This window comes from Salmo salar, chromosome ssa29 (genome assembly GCF_905237065.1).
Source record: "Salmo salar chromosome ssa29, Ssal_v3.1, whole genome shotgun sequence".
Classification (NCBI taxonomy): Eukaryota; Metazoa; Chordata; class Actinopteri; order Salmoniformes; family Salmonidae; genus Salmo; species Salmo salar.
This window is the reverse complement of record NC_059470.1, coordinates 26,235,478-26,262,764: the sequence shown is the minus strand read 5'-3', so window position 1 is coordinate 26,262,764 and position 27,287 is coordinate 26,235,478. Positions and strand designations below refer to the sequence as shown.

The following is a 27,287-nucleotide window of genomic DNA, read 5'->3' as shown; positions in this document are numbered from 1 at the left end:
ATGTCACTCATGCCTTTCAAGGGTTGCGATTTGACAATGGGAACACCCACTACTTATTAAATATTTGTTGCTGGATGCTGATTGGCGGAGGCTGACGGAGTATCCCGCCCCCCGTGTTGGATTGTTTAGAGTGGCCAGACCACCAGGGACACAGATGGCAGCGCGAACAAGAGGAGTATCTAACGGGACATGCTGCCAGATTAATCTATTACATTTCTGACTGCTGGTGAGGGTATTTACTATGCTTTTATAACTCATAAGAATCGGAATATTACTTGCCAAACTGTTTATATTTCCCCCTAATTGAATGTTTTTTTATATGTATATATATGTGTGGAATTGCGTTAATCCAAATGGTCGAACCACTGACTGGACATAGCGACCGGCCACCACTAGTGGACACTCAATAGATTATAATGATGAAGCACAAGGGCTTTACGAGTTCTGTGTCCAAGGCCCGATTCTTTAAATACAATTCTAGCCCATTTCTGCACACTCCATTTGGCCGCTGCCTTGCTCAGAACCGGTTGGTTATTGTTTACTGGAACGGACAAAATGCATTTGATGTAGAAAGTGTTAGAACTAAGTTGGGTTATAATATTGTTGCTATCGATGCAGGCTGGGAAATAGAATCGTTAAACAGATGTAGGTCAACCAACCCATCAGTAAGGGGAAGAGACACCGAGGAACTTTGATTGATCGCGCTTGCCATCAGTGTTGTGTCTGCGTGTGTAGAATAGGCTGTGTGTGTTGTGTTTGTGCACTGCCTGCAGCCCGCGCACAGGCGGCTGGTTTTGTTGCTCACCCACTCTACTGAAAGCAAGATGGATTAACTACAATTGTTCTATTAATATGTGCAATGGGCTACATTATTCTGTGAATGTAGGGCAGTGACATGTCAATTATTATAACGGTCACAGGCTATAATTAATATAGCCTGTATATTTATTATTATGACTGTCTATCAGGGCGAATAGGCATGCTGTAGAGATCATCCATGATCTAGCAATGTCAGAGTTGGAGTTTTAGCGTAATTTGTAGGGCAATGTGTAACCTGACGTAATTGATCTTGCAATATTGATGACCCCACCACGAGCTCTCGCGCCAAAGGCTGTACTTGACTCATAAATTGATAATGTTTCCCTGCTCAGGAATTTCGGCATCCATAGTAAAAGCTGTGTGTGGGCGTAGAGGGTCTTTAGGGAGACACATGAACTACATCCTGGTGGCAGCAGTCAGGATGCCTCTAGTGAAGTTCAAAGGCCCTCTGCTCTCTGAGCTCTCGAGATGGCGAATGTGCTGCTCGTCTGAGAGGCTATAGTGGTTTTGTGTGCATGACAGAGAAAATGACTAACTCTGTCATTAAAGTTATCAGTTTGTCAGAGTAGCCTACATGCCTGGCGGAGCTATTCCCGTGTGTTTGTATTAGGGCATTACTCTTTCTTTTACTACGTGCAGTTTCTCACTCTCTCCCCACCTCTCTCTCTCTCTCTCCCCAACTCGCGAGTGTTTTACATCCCTCTTGCTCTCTCTCTCTCCCCACCTCTCTCTCTCTCCCCAACTCGCTAGTGTTTTACATCTCTCTTGCTCTCTCTCTCTCCCCACCTCTCTCTTTCTCAAATGTTCTTACATATCAGTGGAGGCTCCTCAGAGGAGGAAGGGGAGGACCATCCTCCTCAGTGAATTTCATCAAAATAGTGTAACATTAAAAAAGCTATTTTTAGATAAAACTATACTAAATATATTCACATGTAACCAAATAATTTATTAAAACACACTATTTTGCAAAGAAGGTCTACAGTAGCATCAACAGCGCCACGGTGTAGCCGGAGGATAGCTAGCTTCCGTCCTCCTCTGGGTACATTGACTAAAATACAAAACCTAGGAGGCTCATAGTTCTCACCCCCTTACATAGACTTAAACAGTAATTATGACCATTTCTGGAGGATGTCCGGTTATCGAGATTTACCGCCCAAAACCAATCACTTTTCCCCGGGATATATAACTGTGAGGAAACGGTCAATTATAATAAATGATTAATGTAAATAGTGACGTGACATGGAACTGTTAAATTATTATATGCAAGTCCAAATATGTATTCTTTACGGCCTTCACTCTGTTCTCTGCATGATCAGTCATCAACGCTCATGGTTGGGACAGACAGACCATCTCAGTATGGAGCGCAGTTCACAATGCATGTAGCCCTATCATCTCATCATAGTAACTTTTTTTCTTGTGACATGTAGGCCTACATTTGCTGCAGCATGGTCTATGCTACAGTAATATAAAGACTGAATGTGCGTCTAATTTACACATCTCCACCTGGCTTTCGGGGGCCACCTTGTTTTTTAAATTATTGCAGCTGCAGAGTTTTGAAACAGCCTATCGTTGCTTTAAATCAGAGCATTCACAAGCAGTCTTCCTCTCTCGCTCTCTCTCTCATCAATTCCATTTAAATCAGAGCATTCACAAGCAGTCTTCCTCGCTCTCTCTCATCAATTCCATTCAAATTGCATCCAAAAAGATAATCCTGTTCAAGATTGATATACAGATGTGCTCAAATTTGTTGTTACCCTTACAGCTCATTAAAATAGTGCTTCATTCCTCCTGAAAAGGGATGCAATTAAAAGCTATTTTATCATGTATACTTGCATGCCTTTGGTATGTCATAGAATAAAGCAAAGAAGCTGTGGAAAGAGATTAATTATTGCTTCTTCTACAAAGAGATTCTGAAATGGCCTGGACACATTTGTTGGTACCCCTTAGAAAAGATAATAAATAATTGGATTATAGAGATATTTCAAATTAATTAGTATCACACATGTCCCCAATCTTGTAATCAATCATTCAGCCTATTTAAATGGAGAAAAATAGTCGCAGTGCTGTTTGGTATCATTGTGTACACCACACTGAACATGGACCAGAGAAAGCAAAGGAGAGATTTGTCTGAAGAGATAATAGACAAGCATGGTAAAGGTAAAGGCTACAAGACCATCTCCAAGCAGCTTGATGTTTCTGTGACAACAGTTGCAAACATTATTAAGAAGTTTAAGGTCCATGGAACTGTAGCCAACCTCCCTGGGCGCGGCCGCAAGAGGAACATGGACCCCAGATTGAACAGAAGGATAGTGTGAATGGCAGAAAAAGAACCAAGGATAACTGCCAAAGAGATACAAGCTGAACTCCAAACTGAAGGTACGTCAGTTTCTGATCGCACCATCCATCGCTTTTTGAGCGACAGTGGGCTTGATGGAAGAAGACCCCAGGAGGACTCCACTTTTGAAAGAAAAACAAAGACAGACTGGAATTTGCTAAAATGCATATTGACAAGCCACAATCCTTCTGGGAGAATGTCCTTTGGACAGGTGAGTCCAAACTGGAGCTTTTTGGCAAGTCACATCAGCTTCATGTTCACAGATGAAAAAATGAAGCTCACAAAGAAAACAACATACCTACAGTGAAACATGGAGGAGGCTCAGTTATGTTTTGGGGCTGCTTTGCTGCGCCTGGCACAGGGTGCCTTGAACCTGTGCAGGGCACAATGAAATCTCAAGACTATCAAGGCATTATGGAACAAAACATACTGCCCAGTGTCAGAAAGCTCTGTCTCAGTCACAGGTCATGGGTCCTCCAACAGGATAATGACCCAAAACACACAGCTAAAAGCACCCAAAAATGGAAAACAACAAAACATTGGACTTTTCTGAAGTGGCCTTCTATGAGGCCTGATCTCAATCCTGTCTAACATCTATGGAAAGAGCTGAAACTTACAGTCTGGAGAAGGCATCCATCAAACCTGAGACAGCTGGAGCAGTTTGCTCAGGAAGAGTGGGCCAAACTACCTGTTAACAGGTGCAGAAGGTACCCTGAGACAGATGGAGCAGTTTGCTCAGGAAGAGTGGGCCAAACTACCTGTTAACAGGTGCAGAAGGTACCCTGAGACAGCTGGAGCAGTTTGCTCAGGAAGAGTGGGCCAAACTACCTGTTAACAGGTGCAGAAGGTACCCTGAGACAGATGGAGCAGTTTGCTCAGGAAGAGTGGGCCAAACTACCTGTTAACAGGTGCAGAAGGTACCCTGAGACAGATGGAGCAGTTTGCTCAGGAAGAGTGGGCCAAACTACCTGTTAACAGGTGCAGAAGTCTCATTAAGATCTACAGAAAACATTTGATTGCAGTGATTCCCTCTAAAGGTTGTGCAACAAAATATTAGGTTAAGGGTCCCATCATTTTTGTCCATGCCATTTTCTTATACCAATAGACAAAATCGAAGAGGGACGCAAGCTCTTGTTTTCTGAATGTTAAATACAGCAGCCAATACAACTCACGGGTAGTTTGAAAGAAGAGCGAACGTGGTAGGTTAGCAGTTATTTATTCAGTCCCATAACCATTCAATCTTGGTGAAGAGAAGTGAAAGCCATCTGCATCTAATTCTAGTCCTATATTATTCAGCATGTCATTAGAATGATGGCGATGAGGACAACAGAACTCATTTAATTACCTGTTGAAAGTGAGGAAAGAATGAAGCAACAATGGAGAGAGAAAGAGGAGGTAGGCTAATAACATTAAGGGAAATGTTATGGAAGGTATATATGCGTCAGCCTACTAAATATACAAATAGTCCCTATTATATTTCAAAATTAAAATCTAATTCTCTAGCCTGTGCTTGTAACTTTGTAGGCTGCATGTGCTGCACCAGAATTGCATGTTCTCTTCTGCTTTATCATGGTTTGAATGATGTGCATAATATAATATAGTTTAATACAATACAGTAAAGAAATACAGTTCACACTCAAAAAGATTAGCTAGTTTCAATTATTTACCCATGAGAGCACATGGCTAGCTACGTCTATGGGCTCTTATGGTTTTCTGTCCTGCGTAATGTGCAGTAGCCTATATATTGGATAACGGCACAATCATTTGGGCTTTTTTTGGCTTGTGATCATAAAGTGTCTTTAATGTAGGGCTCATAAAATGTATTTAATGTATGGCTCAGGAAGCATGAGGCTTGAATTTTCGATCAAAGCTCTAATCAAATCCTGACACGCTATTTATATGCTTTATCAATCAGAGTTGTCGACAAATTTGATTTGAGACCTATACCCACCTATACTTCAACTTGATAGAAACTAAAATAACTTGAGACTTGCCTTGGAGCCTCAAGACTCGGGACTCGACTTTGTCTTGAGACTGATGACTTGAAATGATCTAACATGTTTTGTCACTCATTTTGTGGCATATGTTCTATGTGGATTAGGCCTACTCTACACGCAGCCTGAGACAGTAGCCACAGCATCGCCCTTGCAATAGAAAAAAACCCGCAACAGATTGGCTAGGGAAACGCACACTCTGAACTCTGATTGGACCAGTAAACTGTCAATCAACGCAGGTCGGGTGAGCTAGCCAACAGATTGCTGATTTGCTGTACAGCTATAGGATCGAGTGCAGCGAAAAAACTGAAATTGTAGGAAGAGAGGATTGCCATAATAAAAAATATTTTTGGGGGTGATCAATAATATTAACTATTTACTTTGCAAGCTCACCAGCAATGGGGCAACAATTACTAGCATAGGCCTACTGGTATTTTGATATGTAACAATTGCTTTAAATTAATAATTTACTTATGAAGCTTGCATTTGGCACTTGTACTTAAAATGAATTATTACTGTGTTCGAAGACCAAACTCCCGCCAGTGTAGAACTTTTTTTTCTCTTATTGAAATGTTTTCTGTTGCTTTCACACGTTTAAATGCATAAGCCCTATGTGGTAAATCTAAATTCCACCTAATACTACAATAATTGCTAGTGTGTCATCATTCCATCCCCTTACCGTTTATTGCAACACGTAGACATTTCTGTTTCACGTTTGATAGTCCAACGATACATTTTCATTTAGCCAACCATTTGTTATCCTGCTCTGAGTGGGCACGATGTTTATAGTGCACATGAATGTTCCCAAGACTCATGAGGGGTAAGTTCTGTTTATTTAACTGTTTATTTAATTCAATGTGTGGTTTCCTTTGTTCATATTTTCCGGGTTATGTCAGAGTTTTGTGTGTCTCTGTCCTATGTGTGTAATAGGAGCGAGCGCATGCCTCAGTGCGCATAGGAATAGGCTACATGGCCTGCGCTCAACGCTTTGGAGTCAGAATGTTGAGTAAGACAAAATCATTGTTCCACGTATGCATGGTATTAAAGTATCATTAATAATCATTAAGTCTGATTAAGAGTTATGTACTAATGTAACAATGGATGTGGAAATGGCCTTTTACATTGTAGAACCAGTTACTAATGCGTTAGTTCCATTAACTATGTTGACTTAAACATTAGATGATATGGTGACAATGGTGTAGTCTGTGTGTAACGGTTAGCGGTTATGATATGAAGGTTTGGCTTGGAAAGTTTTTTTCGCCTGGTCACAGACAGCTGATGTGTTATGCACTGGATTCCACAAGCAAAGGGAAAAGGTGAGCGAGGAGGAGAGCGCATAGATGCGAGAAGGAATTACGAGCAAAGTGATCATGCTGTTTGAATGTGGCAGCTATGAAAGTGAACTGTGTTTAGCGTGTGATCTGCCGATTCTGTTGAAAAACGTTTCTTAAACGGAAGCAAACGGAACGAAATAGGGATTAACATACCTGAATTTGTGAAATAGAAACTAGCCGTTGGACTAGTGACTCCACCCTAGATCAGCTAGATGCAGGCAAGAGTGTACAAGGCGGTATTGAATGTGTCACTGTTTCTCACCTTGATTACAAAAAATGTACTTGACCTGTCCACATACATTGTAAACTTTCATTCATAGGCTAGGTTGTAGCAAACTCATGATGGGTACAGGGAAATTAGAGTATCATGTAGTAGCCTAAACCTATCGATGTTACATTGAGCTGGGTGAATGGAATATGAATGACAGTCATCCAATATGCTGTAATAGAAATAAGGCCATGCTCATAAAGAAATGTATCGTCCTCCCTAATCTTAAACGGCACCGACCATCACTGGTGTATATAATATTAATTTTATTATTATTATTGTTTCATTCACACCTGCACTGTTGGAGCTCGGCGCTTAAGAATTTTACTGCACACTGCAACTACATTTGCAAACCTGAATGTGACTAACTATAAGAAATCGTAATCTAAACTCTCTCTCTCTTTTCCTCTCTCTTTCTCCCTCTCTTCCTTTCTGAGTGGAGTGCCCTCTTTTCAGGGTGTATTGAAGGAGGTCTGGGGAGGAGGAGGAGGGGAGCGGAGGGGGAGGCATGCATGGGAGCACTCTGCTGTTGCCGTGTGAACGGAGCTCTATTGTCCTAGGAACCTTTCAGAGTGGCTTCCCTGAGGCCCCTGCACACCCCCTTCCTCACTAACTCACTCTCCACACACACACACACACACACACACACACACACACACACACACACACACACACACACACACACACACACACACACACACACACACACACACACACACTACTCTTTCACACCATATACACATTATTTACCCCCTCACACACATACCATATACACACATTATTTACTCCCTCACACACACACACACACACACACACACGTTCCCTTCCTCTCTCCCCCTTCCTTTCCTTTGCTTCCCCACCGCAACCTCTTAATTATCTCCCCATTGTCACACCAGACAAGAACCGATCAAACTCATGGCATATGTTAACTATACTCAGAACAAGCAGAGCAGACCAACACATTTCACAGACTAGCGTTTTTCTATAGTAATGTTTGCCTGGTTCCATACCCAAACCATGGCTCTATCTCTTTAACAGCAGACCTAATTAGCTGTTTTCAGTGAGTTTTGTGGCAGCAGACGATGATGGAGTAATTTCTCCTTTGTTGTCCCTTATTGGTTTATGGCTGTAAGCAGGGCTTGGCAGGGGGTATTGGACCGAGGCCAGCTGAGGACTCTGCCGTAGCCTTGTGGGGAGGTTGCTACTTGGTGGTCAGAAATGACTATTTTCTCTGTCAACACCATCAAAGGGGCTAGCCTAGCAGTTAAGATTGTTGGGCCAGTAACCGAAAGGTCGCTGGTTCAAATCCCTGAGCCAGCAAGTTGGAAAAATCTGCCGTTCTGCCCTTAAGCAAGGCAGTTAACCCCCAACAACAATTGCTCCCGGGCACCGATGACCTGGACATTGATTAAGGCAGCCAACCGCACCTCTCTGATTCAGAGGGGTTGGGTTAAATGCGGAAGACACATTTTGGTGGAATGCATTCAGTTGTGCAACTGACTAGATATCCCCCTTTCCCTTCACAAAACCCCCTATTCATCAATGACACACATAGCCTAGCATGCTAGATCTGAAATGAAGAGCATGGCTAAGGAGTCAGCTTTGCTGTTGGGTGTCTGGCCCCCCGCAGTTCCTCAAGCTGTAGCTGTATTGTTCTTCTGCTGCTCCTCTGGGAGGACAGGAAGCTGAAGCCGGGCGGAAGTCGCAAAAACAGGAAGCAGGGAGAGGCCCAGATAAGATGGCCGCTCCGATGCTTTCTGAGATCCCTTTTTCATCTGCTGTAGAAGCTGCCCTTAGACTCAGATCTAGGATCAGCGTAGCCTCCTCAGATCCTGATTTAAACCATTCTAGGGAAGATGTTAACCTCACCTTAGATTAGTGTCAAGGAAGGGCAACTTAATCCTTAGTGTCTAGTGAATGTGTCCAATTGCATTGGAGAGTGTGTGTGTTGGTCTGAACTATCAAGGGAATGGGTCTCAGCGTGCACGCCACGGGAGAGTGAGTGTGTATGTTTGGACTGTTGACCATACATCTGGGGCAGTGGTAAGGCTGGAAAGCATTATCAGGACTGTATCTTATTTTCCTAATACCTTTATCTGTCTGCCGTTGGCCTGCTACTGTTTACTACTACAGTCTGGACGGGTCCCAGTTGTATGCCTAGTCTCTTTAACCCTGTCTCGAAGAATAGGATTGTGTGTTTGTTAGTGTGTGGTAATTCGTCTGGCCAAGTGACTGTGTGTGTGTGTGTGTGTGTGTGTGTGTGTTTATACTACTTACCATACTTATACTTGCAATAGTTATAACTTAAAACAAAAATTGTCTGTAAGTACGTCCTTTGTGTAAGTACAGTGTGTCATATATCATATGTATTGTGTGTCCTGTGCTTCTCTCTAGGTGTGACAGTGTGAGGCGGCACCATGCCTCTGGTGAAGAGGAACATCGATCCGCGCCACCTGTGCCGGGGGGCGTTGCCAGAGGGCGTAGGCAGTGAACTGGAGTGTGTGATGAACAACACCCTTTCCTCCATCATCCGCCAGCTCAGCAGCCTGAGTAACACACACACACACACACACACACACACACACACACACACACACACACACACACACACACACACACACACACTCTCTCAGAGCACTAACCACACACTACAAACAACTTCATATGCTTTATACCAGTGTGTCAACAGTAACATATGTCATTATCATTGCCCTCTTCCACACCTATGAATAACATGCTTATGCTGATCATGTTGTATTGATCCTCACTATATGAGACATGTTACAATTCCCAAGTGAGTTAACGCTATTGGTGCAATGGGTAGGGTGTTTGCCTTTCACCCCAGTGACCCAGGTTCGCTTCCCTGCCCCGCCGTTCACTACAGTATTATACTATTACACACTCGCATTAAAATACTCTCTCATCACTATCTTCTAGTTCTTGCTGCCGTGCACACTGCACCGTCCTGTTTGACATTGATAAGAAGATGATCTAGTGATTGATTTGTTAGGATCAGACCTAGAGTTCGCTAGGTCAAGACTCTGTCATCATAGACCCACAGGAGGAGGTAATCCTGTTTAGATATTTCCGCGAGAATACATTCAGAATATGTGTGTGTGTTTGGGTGTACTGAATACCCTGGCTGTTCCCATGACACAACCCATATCGTGTCCTGTGGAATATATTGACATATTCTTTCCTCCCTTATACCCAGTATCCAACCACCACTGCTCCCCCTCTCTCTTTCTCTCGACCCTCACTTTCTTGCTTTCTATGTCTTCCTCATACTCTGTTTTCTTCCCTCCCCCAACTTTGTCCCTCTCTCTGTCTCGCTCTTTCTTTCTTTTTCTCTCTCTCTCTTTCTCTCTCTGTCTTTCTCTCTCTTTTTTCCTTTCTTTCTTTCTCTCTTCTTTCTTTCTTTCCCTCTTTCTTTCTTTCTTTCTTTCTTTCTTTCTTTCTTTCTTTCTTTCTTTCTTTCTTTCTTTCTTTCTTTCTTTCTTTCTTTCTTTCTTTCTTTCTTTCTTTCTTTCTTCCTTCCTTTCTCTCTCTCTCTCTTTCTCTCTCTCTTCTTTCTCTCTTTCTCTCTCGCTCTTTCTCTCTCTCTCTCTGTCATTGTGAGAGTTATTGTGGTGGGAGTGGGCCTTTCAGCAGCTGCTGTGTGGGATAAATATAAATGACTGGGTACAAAGGAAGGCCTGAGCTAGGGACCAGTGTGTGTGTGTGTATCCGTGTGTGTGTATCCGTGTGTGTGTGTGGAGGTGGACTGAATGTCAGAACCATGAAGAGAGGTCAGAGTTGATGGAACTCAGCATGCTAGATCTCTCTTCCTTCCTTCCTCTAGATAGAGGTCATCCTGTCAGTATGGTGACAGAAATAGTCTAGATGTTTCTCCAGAGGTCATCCTGTCAGTATGGTGACAGAAATAGTCTAGATGTTTCTCCAGAGGTCATCCTGTCAGTATGGTGACAGAAATAGTCTAGATGTTTCTCCAGAGGTCATCCTGTCAGTATGGTGACAGAAATAGTCTAGATGTTTCTCCAGAGGTCATCCTGTCAGTATGGTGACAGAAATAGTCTAGATGTTTCTCCAGAGGTCATCCTGTCAGTATGGTGACAGAAATAGTCTAGATGTTTCTCCAGAGGTCATCCTGTCAGTATGGTGACAGAAATAGTCTAGATGTTTCTCCAGAGGTCATCCTGTCAGTATGGTGACAGAAATAGTCTAGATGTTTCTCCAGAGGTCATCCTGTCAGTATGGTGACAGAAATAGTCTAGATGTTTCTCCAGAGGTCATCCTGTCAGTATGGTGACAGAAATAGTCTAGATGTTTCTCCAGAGGTCATCCTGTCAGTATGGTGACAGAAATAGTCTAGATGTTTCTCCAGAGGTCATCCTGTCAGTATGGTGACAGAAATAGTCTATATTGTGCGTGTGCATTCATGCATTCATGTTTGCGTCTGACACACAAAAGTTCAGCGTTGTTAAAACGTATTGACGCTGACCTAAACAGACTTGTCTCTAGCAAAGATTGATTGCTGTGGATTTTTCCCCTAGGACCTTCCATGGCAGTGATGCCCTGGTCTATTTGTTAGTTACATTTGTTACCAGAAGAATGGCAGAAAGAGAATTGATAGTACCAATCTTCAAGTCCATCTCAGTTGGTTTCCCCTACCTGTCTGACGCAAAACACCAGTATCAATGTCAACAGTGAAGAGGCAACTCCAGGATGCTGGCCTTCTAGGCAGAGTTGCAAAGAAAAAGCCATCTCAGACTGGCCAATAAAAGAAAAGATTAAGATGGGCAAAAGAACACAGACACTGGACAGAGGAACTCTGCCTAGAAGGCCAGCATCCCGGAGTCGCCTCTTCACTGTTGACGTTGAGACTGGTGTTTTGCAGGTACTATTTAATGACGCTGCCAATTGAGGACGTGTGAGTCGTCTGTTTCTCAAACTAGACACTCTAATGTACTTGTCCTCTTGCTCAGTTGTGCACCGAGGCCTCCCACTCCTCTTTCTATTCTGGTTAGAGCCAGTTTGCGCTGTTCTGTGAAGGGAGTAGTACACAGCATTGTACGAGATCTTCAGTTTCTTGGCAATTTCTCGCATGGAATAGCCTTCATTTCTGAGAACAAGAATAGACTGACGAATTTCAGAAGAAAGGTCTTTGTTTCTGCCCATTTTGAGCCTGTAATCGAACCCACAAATGCTGATGCTCCAGATACTCAACTAGTCTAAAGAAGGCCAGTTTTATTGCTTCTTTAATCATGACAAAAGTTTTCAGCTGTGCTAACATAATAGCAAAATAGTTTTCTAATGATCAATTAGCCTTTTAAAATGGTAAACTTGGATTAGCTAACACAACGTGCCATTGGAACACAGGAGTGATGGTTGCTGATAATGGGCCTCTGTACGCCTATATAGATATTCCATAAAAAATATGCCGTTTTCAGCTACAGTAGTCATTTACAACATTAACAATGTCTACATTGTATTTCTGACAATTTTATGTTATTTTAATGTACAAAAAAATGTTTCTTTCAAAAACAAGGAAATGTCTAAGTGACCCCAAACTTTTAAATGGTGGTATATAAACGTCCTCTCACTGTCAACTGCATTTATTTTCAGCAAACTTAACATGTGTAAATATTTGTAGGAACATAACAAGATTCAACAACTGAGACATAAACTGAACAAGTTCCACAGACATGTGACTAACAGACATGGGCTAATGTGTCCCTGAACAAAGGGAGGGGTCAAAATCAAAAGTAACAGTCAGTATTTGGTGTGGCCACCAGCTGCATTAGGTACTGCAGTGCAGCTCCAGTTCTTGCTGTGAGATGTTACCCCACACTTCCACCAAGGAACCTGCAAGTTCCGGGACATTTCTGGGGGGAATGGCCCTAGCCCTCACCCTCTGATCCAACAGGTCCCAGACGTGCTCAATGGGATTGAGATCTGGGCTCTTTGCTGGCCATGGCAGAACACGTGACATTCCTGTCTTGCAGGAAATCACGCACAGAAAGAGCAGTATGGCTGCTGGCATTGTCATGCTGGAGGGTCACGTCAGGATGAGCCTGCAGGAAGGGTACCACATGAGGGAGGAGGATGTCTCCCCTGTAACGCACAGCATTGAGATTGCCTGCAATGGCAACAAGCTCAGTCCGATGATGCTGTGACACACCGCCCCAGACCATGACGGACCTTCCACCTCCAAATCGATCCCGCTCCAGAGTACAGGCCTCGGTGTAACGCTCATTCCTTCGACGATAAACGCGAATCCGGCCATCACCCCTGGTGAGACAAAACTGTGACTTGTCAGTGAAGAGCACTTTTTGACAGTCCTGTCTAGTCCAGCGACGGTGGGTTTGTGCCCATAGGTGACGTTGTTGCCGGTGATGTCTGGTGAGGACATGCCTTAGAACAGGCCTACAAGCCCTCAGTCCAGCCTCTCTCAGCCTATTGCGGACAGTCTGAGCACTGATGGAGGGATTGTGCATTCCTGGTGTAACTCGGTCAGTTGTTGTTGCCATCCTGTACCTGTCCCGCAGGTGTGATGTTTGGATATACCGATCCTGTGCAGGTGTTGTTACACGTGGTCTGCCACAGCGATGATGATCAGCTGTCCGTCCTGTCTCCCTGTAGCTCTGTCTTAGGCGTCTCACAGTACGGACATTGCAATTTATTGCCCTGGCCACATCTGCATTCTGCCTCCTTGCAGCATGCCTAAGGCACGTTCACGCAGATGAGCAGGGACCCTGGGCATCTTTCTTTTGGTGTTTTTCAGAGTTAGTAGAAAGGCCTCTTTAGGGTCCTAAGTTTTCATAACTGTGACCTTAATTGCCTACCGTCTGTAAGCTGTTAGTGTCTTAACGACTGTTCCACAGGTGCATGTTAATTATTTGTTTATGGTTCATTGAACAAGCATGGGAAAGAGTATTTAAACCCTTTACAATGAAGATCTGTGAAGTTATTTGGGTTTTTACAAATTATCATTGAAAGACAGGGTCCTGAAAAAGGGGCGTTTCTTTTTTTGCTGAGTTTATATATGTATGTATGTACAGTTTTTAACAATTCCTGACATTTAATCCTAGTAAGAATGCCCTGTCTTAGGTCAGTTAGGATCACCACTTTTTATTTTAAGAATGTGAAATGTCAGAATAATAGTAGAGAGAATGATTTATTTCAGCTTTTATTTCTTTCATCACATTCCCAGTGGGTCAGAAGTTTACATGCACTCAATTAGTATTTGGTAGCATTGCCTTTAAATTGTTTAACTTGGGTCAAACGTTTTGGGTAGCCTTCCACAAGCTTCCCACAATAAGTTGGGTGAATTTTGGCCCATTCCTCCTGACAGAGCTGGTGTAACTGAATCAGGTTTGTAAGCTTCCTTGCTCGCACACGCTTTTTCAGTTCTGCCCACACATTTTCTATAGGATTGAGGTCAGGGCTTTGTGATGGCCACTCCAATACCTTGACTTTGTTGTCCTTAAGCCACTTTGCCACAACTTTGGAAGTATGCTTGGGGTCATTGTCCATTTGGAAGACCCATTTGCGACCAAGTTTTAACTTCCTGACTGATGTCTTGAGATGTTGCTTCAATATATCTACATCATTTTCCTACCTCATGATTCCATCTATTTTGTGAAGTGCACCAGGCCCTCCTGCAGCAAAGCACCACCACAACATGATGCTTCCACCTCCGTGCTTCACGGTTGGGATGGTGTTCTTCGGCTTGCAAGCATCCCCCTTTTTCCTCCAAACATAACGATGGTCATTATGGCCAAACATTTCTATTGCAAACCATAGTCTGGCTTTTTTATGGTGGTTTTAGAGCAGTGGGTTCTTCCTTGCTGAGAGGCCTTTCAGGTTATGTCAATATAGGACTCGTTTTACTGTGGATATGGATACTTATGTACCTGTTTCCTTCAGCATCTTCACAAGGTCCTTTGCTGTTGTTCTGGGATTGATTTGCACTTTTCGCACCAAAGTACTTTCACCTCTAGGAGACCGAACGCGTCTCCTTCCTGAGCGGTATGACGGCTGCGTGGTTCCATGGTGTTTATACTTGCGTACTATTGTTTGCACAGATGAACGTGGTACCTTCAGGCATTTGGACATTTCTCCCAAAGATGAACCAGACTTGTGATGGTCTACAATATTTTTTCTGAGGGCTGGGCTGATTTCTTTTGATTTTCCCATGGTGTCAAGCAAATACACACTGAGTTGAAAGGTAGGCCTTGAAATACATCCACAGGTACACCTCCAATTGACTCAAATGATGTCAATTGGCCTATCAGAAGCTTCTAAAGCCATGACATAATTTTATGGAATTTCCCAAGCTGTTTAAAGGCACAGTCAACTTAGTGTATGTAAACTTCTGACCCACTGGAATTGTGATACAGTGAATTATAAGTGAAATAATCTGTCTGTAAACAATTGTTGGAAAAATGCAAAAAGTAGATGTCCTAACCGACTTGCCAAAACTATAGTTTGTTAACAAGAAATGTGTGGAGTGGTTGAAAAACAAGTTTTAATGACTCCAACCTAAGTGTATGTACACTTCCCACTTCAACTGTGTGTATAACAGTTTAGCTTCCGTCCCTCTCCTCGTCCCTAACTGGGCTTGAACCAGGGACCCTCTGCACACATAAACAACTGCCTCTCACGAAGCATCGTTACCCATCGCTCCACATAAGCCACGGCCCTTGGGAACAAGTACTTCAAGGTCTCAGAGCGAGTGACTTCACCAATTGAAACGCTATTAGTGCACTAACTAGCTAGTCATTTCACATCGGTTACACACATATATATATATATATATATATATATATATATATGTTATATATATATATGTGTGTGTGTGTGTGTGTGTGTGTGTGTGTGTGTATGTGTGTGTGTGTATGTATATATATATATATATACACACACACACAAATATATATGTATGTATATGTATGTTACTTATACACTACCAGTCAAAAGTTTGGATAAACCTATTCATTCAGGGTTTATTCTTTATTTTTACTATTTTCTACATTGTAGAATAATAGTGAAGACATCAAAACTATGAAATAACACATGGAATCATGTAGGAACCAAAAAAGTGTTAAATAAATTCTTCAAATTCTTCAAATAACCACCCTTTGCCTTGATAACAGCTTTGCACACTCTTAGCAGTCTCTCAACCAGATTCATGACGTAGTCACCTGGAATGCAACATGTGTGCCTTAAGTTAATTTGTGGTACACAGTACCAGTCCAATGTTTGGACACATCTACTCATTCCAGGGTTTTTCTTTATTTTTCTATTTTCTACATTGGGATCATAGCTTTCACCTGGATTCACCTTGTCAGTCTGTCACTCAGTTTATATACTGTCATTATAAAGAGAACAGTTGTCTATAGTTTCCTCAATGTGCAGTGCATGCATAGTATGCATAATTTAGTGCACCAGGATGTCATGCTAACCACATGATCCATCTGTCTACCCTTGTACTGCAGGTAAACATGCGGAGGACATCTTCGGAGAGCTGTTCAACGAGGCCAACACGTTCTACCTGAGAGCCAACTCCCTGCAGGACCGCATCGACCGCCTGGCCGTCAAGGTCACCCAGCTGGACTCCACCGTGGAGGAAGGTGAGACAGGGGTTAGAGGTCACAGGAAATAGGAAGTGACATCGTTACTCATTGACGTAGCGATGTGAGGTCCTTACAGCAGTTACAACATGTGTAAAAGTGATGAAACTGAGGATATATAAATACTTCTCTCACACCCTGTCTATCCCCCTCTCCCTAACCCTCTCCCTCACACCCTGTCTATCCCCCTCTCCCTAACCCTCTCCCTCACACCCTGTCTATCCCCCTCTCCCTAACCCTCTCTCTCGTTCTCTTTCTGTGTCCTCTCTCTCTCTCACGCTCTCTCTCTCTCACGCTCTCTCTCTCTCTCTCTCTCTCTCTCACTTTTTGTTTGTCCTCTCTTTCTCTGTCCTCAGTCTCTCTGCAGGACATCAACATGAAGAAGGCGTTTAAGAGCAGTACCGCCCAGGACCAGCAGGTGGTGTCCACGAGGAGCGTTCCCATCCCTGTCAAGGAGATGTACAACCTGAGTAACAAGCCTCCACCTCTCAACATCCTCTCCAAATATAGGTGTGTTCTCTCCCCCTCCCTTTCTATGATCTGTCTAATGTCTCCTACCCAGAGCAGTCTTAACCCAGAGTCAAATACCTCACCTGATCTTGTTTTGTAGTCTCATAATGGAATGGTGTGGACTTCATTTCCCACAAACCCTGACCTGCGTTTGCCCTTTGACCCTGTAGGGATGACCACAAGGAGGGGCTGAAGTTCTACACTGACCCCTCTTACTTCTTCGACCTGTGGAGAGAGAAGATGCTGCGGGACACGGAGGACAAGAGGAAGGAGAAGAGGAAGAACAAAGTAAGCAAAATAATCTCTCCCTTCTTCTCTTTCTTGTCCTCCTCCGTCTCCACTAATGTGTCTCCTCGCAGGAACAGAAGCGTTGTGTGGACGGGACGTTGCAGAGGGAGGTGAAGAAGGTGCGTAAGGCTCGGAACCGTCGCCAGGAGTGGAATATGTTGGCCCTGGATAAGGAGCTGAGGCCAGACCACCACCACACACACTCGCTCCACCGGGGGGCCACCTGCGATGGATCACTGTCCCCTGAGATGAGGCCAGTCCAAATACACACACAGTTACATACTGATGACGTCAATGAAAAGTTGACATAAAACAAGGATTCATTTATAAGATAACATATCAAAAGTAAAAAAGTATGGAATAATTACTGTTCTTTGTAATACATTTCTGTATAGATTATTATTACTCGCATGGAAATAAGGGGTTTCCCCCAGTGGAAATAAGGGGTTTCCCCCAGTGGAAATAAGGGGTTTCCCCCAGTACTATGATAATTTAGTCTCAGTCAGCTGTTCAAGGAGACGTGACAGTCCTCTTACTCCCCCTGCTGGCCATTCTGTAAAATGTTGTCTCCATCTCCCTCCCTTTCTCTCTCTTAGGGGTCTTGGGCCTGACCACCAACGCCACTACCCTCACTCAACCAATCATGCTGGTCACGCCCACACGTACTCCGGCCCGCCTCCCAGTCTCCTGGCTGCTCAGCTGGCTGCTCAGGGAAACGCCACTCTGGACCATGCCTACAGGGGATACAACCTGGGTCGCCCCCACAATGCTCCACCCCCTCTCCCTCCCACTGAGAACATGAATGGATCCATGTCTCTACGACCTGTGGACTACAGGTCAGCGAGTGCACATAAATAAACACACTGGCAGACAGATTGATGCATAAATGCACTCAAATATACATTAACATTCATTGACATGTGCACAGGGACACCAAACAAACCCACGTACGCTCTATTGTTGTGGCTCTGGCCCGGCTCCAGGGTTTGTTGTGTTTAATGTGCTATTGGTTTGGGTTAGATCTGATGATGAACAACAGCTTTATTCTCTCTGGAGCTTAGCGGTTGGCTCTGTAATGTACTGTCATCCCATGCAAGCCAAGTACTGCACTGGTGCACTCAAAACCCACCTCTGCTTTGGTCTTGACATGACTCGTCTGTGACCTGTCGAACTCTGGTAATAATTCCATCCTGTTGTTCTTTCTTCTTGAACTGTTGGTAGGATTATCACGGTTATATGTGAGATGTTGGTATGGTAGGATTATCACGGTTATATGTGAGATGTTGGTATGGTAGGATTATCACGGTTATATGTGAGATGTTGGTATGGTAGGATTATCACGGTTATATGTGAGATGTTGGTATGGTAGGATTATCACGGTTATATGTGAGATGTTGGTATGGTAGGATTATCACGGTTATATGTGAGATGTTGGTATGGTAGGATTATCACGGTTATATGTGAGATGTTGGTATGGTAGGATTATCACGGTTATATGTGAGATGTTGGTATGGTAGGATTATCACGGTTATATGTGAGATGTTGGTATGGTAGGATTATCACGGTTATATGTGAGATGTTGGTATGGTAGGATTATCACGGTTATATGTGAGATGTTGGTATGGTAGGATTATCACGGTTATATGTGAGATGTTGGTATGGTAGGATTATCACGGTTATATGTGAGATGTTGGTATGGTAGGATTATCACGGTTATATGTGAGATGTTGGTATGGTAGGATTATCACGGTTATATGTGAGATGTTGGTATGGTAGGATTATCACGGTTATATGTGAGATGTTGGTATGGTAGGATTATCACGGTTATATGTGAGATGTTGGTATGGTAGGATTATCACGGTTATATGTGAGATGTTGGTATGGTAGGATTATCACGGTTATATGTGAGATGTTGGTATGGTAGGATTATCACGGTTATATGTGAGATGTTGGTATGGTAGGATTATCACGGTTATATGTGAGATGTTGGTATGGTAGGATTATCACGGTTATATGTGAGATGTTGGTATGGTAGGATTATCACGGTTATATGTGAGATGTTGGTATGGTAGGATTATCACGGTTATATGTGAGATGTTGGTATGGTAGGATTATCACGGTTATATGTGAGATGTTGGTATGGTAGGATTATCACGGTTATATGTGAGATGTTGGTATGGTAGGATTATCACGGTTATATGTGAGATGTTGGTATGGTAGGATTATCACGGTTATATGTGAGATGTTGGTATGGTAGGATTATCACGGTTATATGTGAGATGTTGGTATGGTAGGATTATCACGGTTATATGTGAGATGTTGGTATGGTAGGATTATCACGGTTATATGTGAGATGTTGGTATGGTAGGATTATCACGGTTATATGTGAGATGTTGGTATGGTAGGATTATCACGGTTATATGTGAGATGTTGGTATGGTAGGATTATCACGGTTATATGTGAGATGTTGGTATGGTAGGATTATCACGGTTATATGTGAGATGTTGGTATGGTAGGATTATCATGGTTATATGTGAGATGTTTTTGTGGAGAGGCCGATTAACATACCCTACTTTTTATTTGTGAAATGGTTATGATGAGTAATATAATGCCTCATGTTCTCCATCTGTCCCTCTCTCTCTCAGCATGGAGGGGTATGGAAACAGCCCTCCTCCTGCCCCTCTCATGCCATCTGCACAATCTGCCTTTGCCACGCCCCCCGGAGGCCCACTTCCTCTCCCAGGTCTAATGGGAACAGCTGGTGTCTATGCCCTGCCCCCACCGCCAATCGCTGGGTCGCTGGTGTCTCCAACTCCCCCAATGCCTCCGCCCCCTCCTCCAGGCTCCTCCTACTCGACCACTCCCAAGATGTCCTCCGTGCCCCACAATGCCCAGCCTGTTAATGATGCTCGTAGTGATCTGCTGGCTGCCATACGCATGGGTAAGACTGTCCATCTGGATCTAACCCACCTGTCTCTGTGGCAGAGCTATTCTCTCTCTCTCTGTGTGTGTGTGTGTGTGTGTGTGTGTGTGTGTGTGTGTGTGTGTGTGTGTGTGTGTGTGTGTGTGTGTGTGGAGTTTGTTTTGGATTACCTGGTTCCCCGGGGGGGGTGGAGATTTCTCTTTAGGACCAATGGAATGATCTAAAATGAGAAAGTTGCGCCAACCTTGGGCCACGGGCCATGCAAACCGAACTTTCCTTTTGTCTGTTTGACTGGCTGACTGCCTAACCCGTCTCTCTCTCCCTGACTGTAGGTATCTAGTTGAAGTGTGTCTGTATCTAACTGTCTCTCTCCCTGGCTGTAGGTATCTAACGGTCTCTCCCTGGCTGTAGGTATCTAACTGTCTCTCCCTGACTGTAGGTATCTAGTTGAAGTGTGTCTGTATCTAACGGTCTCTCCCTGGCTGTAGGTATCTAACGGTCCTCCCGAGTCTGTCGGTATCTAACTGTCTCTCCCTGACTGTAGGTATCTAGTTGAAGTGTGTCTGTATCTAACGGTCTCTCCCTGGCTGTAGGTATCTAGGTCTCTCCCTGACTGTCGGTATCTAACTGTCTCTCCCTGACTGTAGGTATCTAGTTGAAGTGTGTCTGTATCTAACTGTCTCTCCCTGGCTGTAGGTATCTAGTTAATTTCTTTCTAACGGTCTCTCCCTGACTGTAGGTATCTAGTTGAAGTGTGTCTGTATCTAACGGTCTCTCCCTGGCTGTAGGTATCTAACGGTCTCTCCCTGGCTGTAGGTATCTAACTGTCTCTCCCTGACTGTAGGTATCTAGTTGAAGTGTGTCTGTATCTAACGGTCTCTCCCTGGCTGTAGGTATCTAGTTGAAGTGTGTCTGTATCTAACTGTCTCTCCCTGACTGTAGGTATCTAACGGTCTCTCCCTGACTGTAGGTATCTAGTTGAAGTGTGTCTGTATCTAACGGTCTCTCCCTGACTGTAGGTATCTAGTTGAAGTGTGTCTGTATCTAACGGTCTCTCCCTGGCTGTAGGTATCTAGTTGAAGTGTGTCTGTATCTAACTGTCTCTCCCTGGCTGTAGGTATCTAACGGTCTCTCCCTGGCTGTAGGTATTTAACGGTCTCTCCCTGACTGTAGGTATCTAGTTGAAGTGTGTCTGTATCTAACGGTCTCTCCCTGACTGTAGGTATCTAGTTGAAGTGTGTCTGTATCTAACTGTCTCTCCCTGACTGTAGGTATCTAACGGTCTCTCCCTGACTGTAGGTATCTAGTTGAAGTGTGTCTGTATCTAACGGTCTCTCCCTGGCTGTAGGTATCTAACGGTCTCTCCCTGGCTGTAGGTATCTAACGGTCTCTCCCTGACTGTAGGTATCTAGTTGAAGTGTGTCTGTATCTAACTGTCTCTCCCTGACTGTAGGTATCTAACGGTCTCTCCCTGACTGTAGGTATTTAACGGTCTCTCCCTGACTGTAGGTATCTAGTTGAAGTGTGTCTGTATCTAACTGTCTCTCCCTGGCTGTAGGTATCTAACGGTCTCTCCCTGGCTGTAGGTATCTAGTTGAAGTGTGTCTGTATCTAACTGTCTCTCCCTGGCTGTAGGTATCTAACGGTCTCTCCCTGGCTGTAGGTATCTTACTGTCTCTCCCTGGCTGTAGGTATCTAGTTGAAGTGTGTCTGTATCTAACTGTCTCTCCCTGACTGTAGGTATCTAACGGTCTCTCCCTGACTGTAGGTATCTAGTTGAAGTGTGTCTGTATCTAACGGTCTCTCCCTGGCTGTAGGTATCTAACGGTCTCTCCCTGGCTGTAGGTATCTAACGGTCTCTCCCTGACTGTAGGTATCTAGTTGAAGTGTGTCTGTATCTAACTGTCTCTCCCTGACTGTAGGTATTTAACGGTCTCTCCCTGACTGTAGGTATCTAGTTGAAGTGTGTCTGTATCTAACTGTCTCTCCCTGGCTGTAGGTATCTAACGGTCTCTCCCTGGCTGTAGGTATCTAGTTGAAGTGTGTCTGTATCTAACTGTCTCTCCCTGGCTGTAGGTATCTAACGGTCTCTCCCTGGCTGTAGGTATCTTACTGTCTCTCCCTGGCTGTAGGTATCTAGTTGAAGTGTGTCTGTATCTAACGGTCTCTCCCTGGCTGTAGGTATCTAGTTGAAGTGTGTCTGTATCTAACTGTCTCTCCCTGACTGTAGGTATCTAGTTGAAGTGTGTCTGTATCTAACGGTCTCTCCCTGGCTGTAGGTATCTAACGGTCTCTCCATGGCTGTAGGTATCTAACGGTCTCTCCCTGGCTGTAGGTATCTAGTTGAAGTGTGTCTGTATCTAACGGTCTCTCCCTGGCTGTAGGTATCTTACTGTCTCTCCCTGGCTGTAGGTATCTAACGGTCTCTCCCTGGCTGTAGGTATCTAGTTGAAGTGTGTCTGTATCTAACGGTCTCTCCCTGGCTGTAGGTATCTAACTGTCTCTCCCTGGCTGTAGGTATCTTACTGTCTCTCCCTGGCTGTAGGTATCTAGTTGAAGTGTGTCTGTATCTAACGGTCTCTCCCTGACTGTAGGTATCTAGTTGAAGTGTGTCTGTATCTAACGGTCTCTCCCTGGCTGTAGGTATCTAGTTGAAGTGTGTCTGTATCTAACTGTCTCTCCCTGACTGTAGGTATCTAACGGTCTCTCCCTGACTGTAGGTATCTAACGGTCTCTCCCTGACTGTAGGTATCTAGTTGAAGTGTGTCTGTATCTAACTGTCTCTCCCTGGCTGTAGGTATCTAACGGTCTCTCCCTGGCTGTAGGTATCTAGTTGAAGTGTGTCTGTATCTAACGGTCTCTCCCTGGCTGTAGGTATCTAACGGTCTCTCCCTGGCTGTAGGTATCTAGTTGAAGTGTGTCTGTATCTAACGGTCTCTCCCTGGCTGTAGGTATCTAACGGTCTCTCCCTGGCTGTAGGTATCTAGTTGAAGTGTGTCTGTATCTAACGGTCTCTCCCTGGCTGTAGGTATCTAGTTGAAGTGTGTCTGTATCTAACGGTCTCTCCCTGGCTGTAGGTATCTAGTTGAAGTGTGTCTGTATCTAACTGTCTCTCCCTGGCTGTAGGTATCTAACGGTCTCTCCCTGGCTGTAGGTATCTTACTGTCTCTCCCTGGCTGTAGGTATCTAGTTGAAGTGTGTCTGTATCTAACGGTCTCTCCCTGGCTGTAGGTATCTAACGGTCTCTCCCTGGCTGTAGGTATCTAACGGTCTCTCCCTGGCTGTAGGTATCTAGTTGAAGTGTGTCTGTATCTAACGGTCTCTCCCTGGCTGTAGGTATCTAGTTGAAGTGTGTCTGTATCTAACTGTCTCTCCCTGGCTGTAGGTATCTAACGGTCTCTCCCTGACTGTAGGTATCTAGTTGAAGTGTGTCTGTATCTAACTGTCTCTCCCTGGCTGTAGGTATCTAACGGTCTCTCCCTGGCTGTAGGTATCTTACTGTCTCTCCCTGGCTGTAGGTATCTAGTTGAAGTGTGTCTGTATCTAACGGTCTCTCCCTGGCTGTAGGTATCTAACGGTCTCTCCCTGGCTGTAGGTATCTAACGGTCTCTCCCTGGCTGTAGGTATCTAACGGTCTCTCCCTGGCTGTAGGTATCTAACGGTCTCTCCCTGGCTGTAGGTATCTTACTGTCTCTCCCTGGCTGTAGGTATCTAGTTGAAGTGTGTCTGTATCTAACGTCTCTCCCTGGCTGTAGGTATCTAACGGTCTCTCCCTGGCTGTAGGTATCTAACGGTCTCTCCCTGGCTATAGGTATCTAACGGTCTCTCCCTGGCTGTAGGTATCTAACTGTCTCTCCCTGGCTGTAGGTATCTAGTTGAAGTGTGTCTGTATCTAACGGTCTCTCCCTGGCTGTAGGTATCTAACGGTCTCTCCCTGGCTGTAGGTATCTAACTGTCTCTCCCTGGCTGTAGGTATCTAGTTGAAGTGTGTCTGTATCTAACGTCTCTCCCTGGCTGTAGGTATCTAACGGTCTCTCCCTGGCTGTAGGTATCTAGTTGAAGTGTGTATGTATCTAACGGTCTCTCCCTGGCTGTAGGTATCTAACGGTCTCTCCCTGGCTGTAGGTATCTAACGGTCTCTCCCTGGCTATAGGTATCTAACGGTCTCTCCCTGGCTGTAGGTATCTAGTTGAAGTGTGTCTGTATCTAACTGTCTCTCCCTGGCTGTAGGTATCTAACGGTCTCTCCCTGGCTGTAGGTATCTAACGGTCTCTCCCTGGCTGTAGGTATCCACTTGAAGAAGGGACAGGAGCAGCAGGAGCAGCAGGCTAAGAGGGAGCCTGTAGGGAACGACGTGGCCACCATCCTCTCCAGACGCATCGCTGTCGAGTACTCCGACTCCGAAGATGACTCAGAGCTGGAAGAGAACGACTGGTCCGACTAACACACACACATCACTCACTCAAAAGCTGAAAAGCACATACATGTGCACGTTCACATCCGCACAAAAAATAAGCCACTAAATGGTTCACTGAGTGTATTAAACATGAATAACACATTCCTAATATCAAGTTGCACCCCCCTCCTCCTTTTGCCCTCAGAACAGCCTCAATTCGTAGGAGCATGGACTCTACAAGGTGTTGGATGTCCTTTGGGTGGTGGACCATTCTTGTTACACATGATAAAACTGTTGAGTGTGAAAAACCCAGCAATGTTGCAGTTCTTGACACAAACCGGTGCGCCTGGCACCTACTACCATACTCGTTCAAAGGCACTTACATTTTTTGTCTTGCCCATACACCCTCTGATTGGCAGACATGCACAATCCATGTTTCAATTGTCTCAAGGCTTAAAAGTCCTCCTTTAACCTGGCTCCTCCCCTATACCCCTGATTGAAGGGGACTTAACAGGCGACATCAATAAGGGATTATAGCTTTCACCTGGATTCACCTGGTCAGTCTATGTCACAGAAAGAGCATGTTTTGTACATTTAGTGTATATACTGTCATTATAAAGAGAACAGTTGTCTATAGTTTCCTCAAACTGCAGTGCATGCATAGTAAGCAGAATTTAGTGCATGTTTTGTTTTGTACACAGTGTATATATACCAACAAAACATAAACAAAAACACACACATACAGGTGTATTTGTACATGATATAAGCTGGGTGACCCCTGGTCACATGTAGCACTGCTGGTAGATCAGACTCCTGCATCAGCCGCTGAAGGGTCCAGAACTGGAACTCTAGCGGTGTACTCAAGATGCATACTATCAGGTTCAGCTGCTATACTGACACTAATTGCAAATAAACATTCAATTCAATAGTATTACTGTTAACATTTTAAAACTCTCAAGCAATGCTCAGGGCATCTTGAATACATCCCAGGAGACCCCAGTGTGTCTCTGTAGAATATGTTATCCATAATAACACTAGTAAAGCCCTGTTTGTGGCACCCCAGGAGTGGCACTCATCTCATGTATAGTTACAGTCTTATTAAGGGCCTTACTTAGAGAACCTCCCCTTGGGAAGACAGTCTTTTTTCTAATGTTTTTACTGGAACACTTAATCTAGGACTGAGACCAATTTTTATGTGTAGATTATAGCAACAGGAAGATGAAGAGAAGTCAAAAGAAACAGTGTGGACTGCGCTGGTCAGGGTAGCGTTCAGAAGGAACCTTGTGGACTGCTCTGGTCAGGGTAGCGTTCAGAAGGAACCGTGTGGACTGCTCTGGTCAGGGTAGCGTTCAGAAGGAACCGTGTGGACTGCTCTGGTCAGGGTAGTGTTCAGAAGGAACCGTGTGGACTGCTCTGGTCAGGGTAGCGTTCAGAAGGAACCGTGTGGACTGCTCTGGTCAGGGTAGCGTTCAGAAGGAACCGTGTGGACTGCGCTGGTCAGGGTAGCGTTCAGAAGGAACCGTGTGGACTGCTCTGGTCAGGGTAGCGTTCAGAAGGAACCGTGTGGACTGCTCTGGTCAGGGTAGTGTTCAGAAGGAACTGTGTGGACTGCTCTGGTCAGGGTGGCGTTCAGAAGGAACCGTGTGGACTGCTCTGGTCAGGGTGGTGTTCAGAAGGAACCGTGTGGACTTTGCTGGTCAGGGTAGCGTTCAGAAGGAACCGTGTGGACTGCGCTGGTCAGGGTAGCGTTCAGAAGGAACTGTGTGGACTGCTCTGGTCAGGGTGGCGTTCAGAAGGAACCGTGTGGACTGCGCTGGTCAGGGTAGCGTTCAGAAGGAACTGTGTGGACTGCTCTGGTCAGGGTAGCGTTGAGAAGGAACCGTGTGGACTGCTCTGGTCAGGGTAGCGTTCAGAAGGAACCGTGTGGACTGCTCTGGTCAGGGTAGCGTTCAGAAGGAACCGTGTGGACTGCTCTGGTCAGGGTGGCGTTCAGAAGGAACCGTGTGGACTGTGCTGGTCAGGGTAGTGTTCAGAAGGAACCGTGTGGACTGCTCTGGTCAGGGTGGCGTTCAGAAGGAACCGTGTGGACTTTGCTGGTCAGGGTAGCGTTCAGAAGGAACCGTGTGGACTGCGCTGGTCAGGGTAGCGTTCAGAAGGAACTGTGTGGACTGCTCTGGTCAGGGTGGCGTTCAGAAGGAACCGTGTGGACTGCGCTGGTCAGGGTAGCGTTCAGAAGGAACTGTGTGGACTGTGCTGGTCAGGGTGACGTTCAGAAGGAACCGCGTGTGCACTGCGCTGGTCAGGGTTTTGTTGGAGCAAATGGGAGAAGACGTTTTGAAAGCGTTTTCCTACTGTGTTCCTTCTGAAGGCGACAGGTGTGTGTGAGGGAGTGGCCTGAGAGGGAGGCTGTATTCCATCATCACTAGAACACTACCCCATGTGCTACACTTAGGATGCACAGCCAGCATCGCTTCCTTCTAAGTGGTACTCTAGTATGGATATTGGAACGTAGAGTGAGTGAGTGAGTGAGTGTGAGAGTGAGTGAGTGAGCGAGTTTGTGTGGCGAGAGCATCTGATTGGAGATAGGGAAGGATAAAAGGAGGCTTAATGGATAACAGCTGAGTCTAATTGCTTAGTGATGTCTAGCAGAGATATGGAAGCTGAAGAATAGATTGAATTGGGTTTAGGGTTGTCATGGTTATTTTTAGTGTGAACTCTGTAAACTTTGAACTCTGTGACCCTGAGAATAAATAAAAATATGAGGAATAAAAATTGATATTCACAA

At 44.7% G+C, this 27,287-nt stretch overlaps 1 protein-coding gene and 1 long non-coding RNA gene across 4 annotated transcripts; both read left to right on the top strand.

The window, feature by feature from the left end:
• The first annotated feature begins 122 nt into the window (after nt 1-122).
• Nucleotides 123-27,287, top strand: LOC106590445 (wiskott-Aldrich syndrome protein family member 3). 3 transcript variants are annotated; one of them, XM_014181498.2, is made up of 9 exons: nt 123-226; nt 9,145-9,300; nt 16,251-16,385; nt 16,742-16,895; nt 17,066-17,183; nt 17,255-17,436; nt 17,780-18,019; nt 19,829-20,124; nt 24,393-27,287. In XM_014181498.2, exons 2-9 carry the CDS (start codon nt 9,168-9,170, stop codon nt 24,548-24,550), a joined length of 1,416 nt encoding a protein of 471 aa, XP_014036973.2. In that variant the 5' UTR covers nt 123-226; nt 9,145-9,167; the 3' UTR covers nt 24,551-27,287. The 3 variants fall into 3 exon arrangements, with proteins under 3 accessions (XP_014036973.2, XP_014036974.2, XP_014036975.2); XM_014181499.2 differs by having other exon boundaries at nt 141-232; XM_014181500.2 differs by lacking the exon at nt 123-226 and adding an exon at nt 6,104-6,154.
• On the top strand, nt 22,130-23,971 carry LOC123731551 (uncharacterized). The gene is made up of 3 exons (XR_006762715.1): nt 22,130-22,490; nt 22,547-22,595; nt 23,918-23,971. It is a non-coding gene; the product is annotated as an uncharacterized lncRNA (long non-coding RNA).

Excerpts from the sequence above, each read along its gene's own strand:
- LOC106590445 (XM_014181498.2), top strand. The coding sequence starts at position 9,168 with ATGCCTCTGGTGAAGAGGAACATCGATCCGCGCCACCTGTGCCGGGGG. Across the intron at positions 16,386-16,741 it reads GGACTCCACCGTGGAGGAAG|TCTCTCTGCAGGACATCAAC; the intron begins GTGAGACAGGGG and ends CTCTGTCCTCAG. Across the intron at positions 17,184-17,254 it reads AGGAGAAGAGGAAGAACAAA|GAACAGAAGCGTTGTGTGGA; the intron begins GTAAGCAAAATA and ends GTCTCCTCGCAG.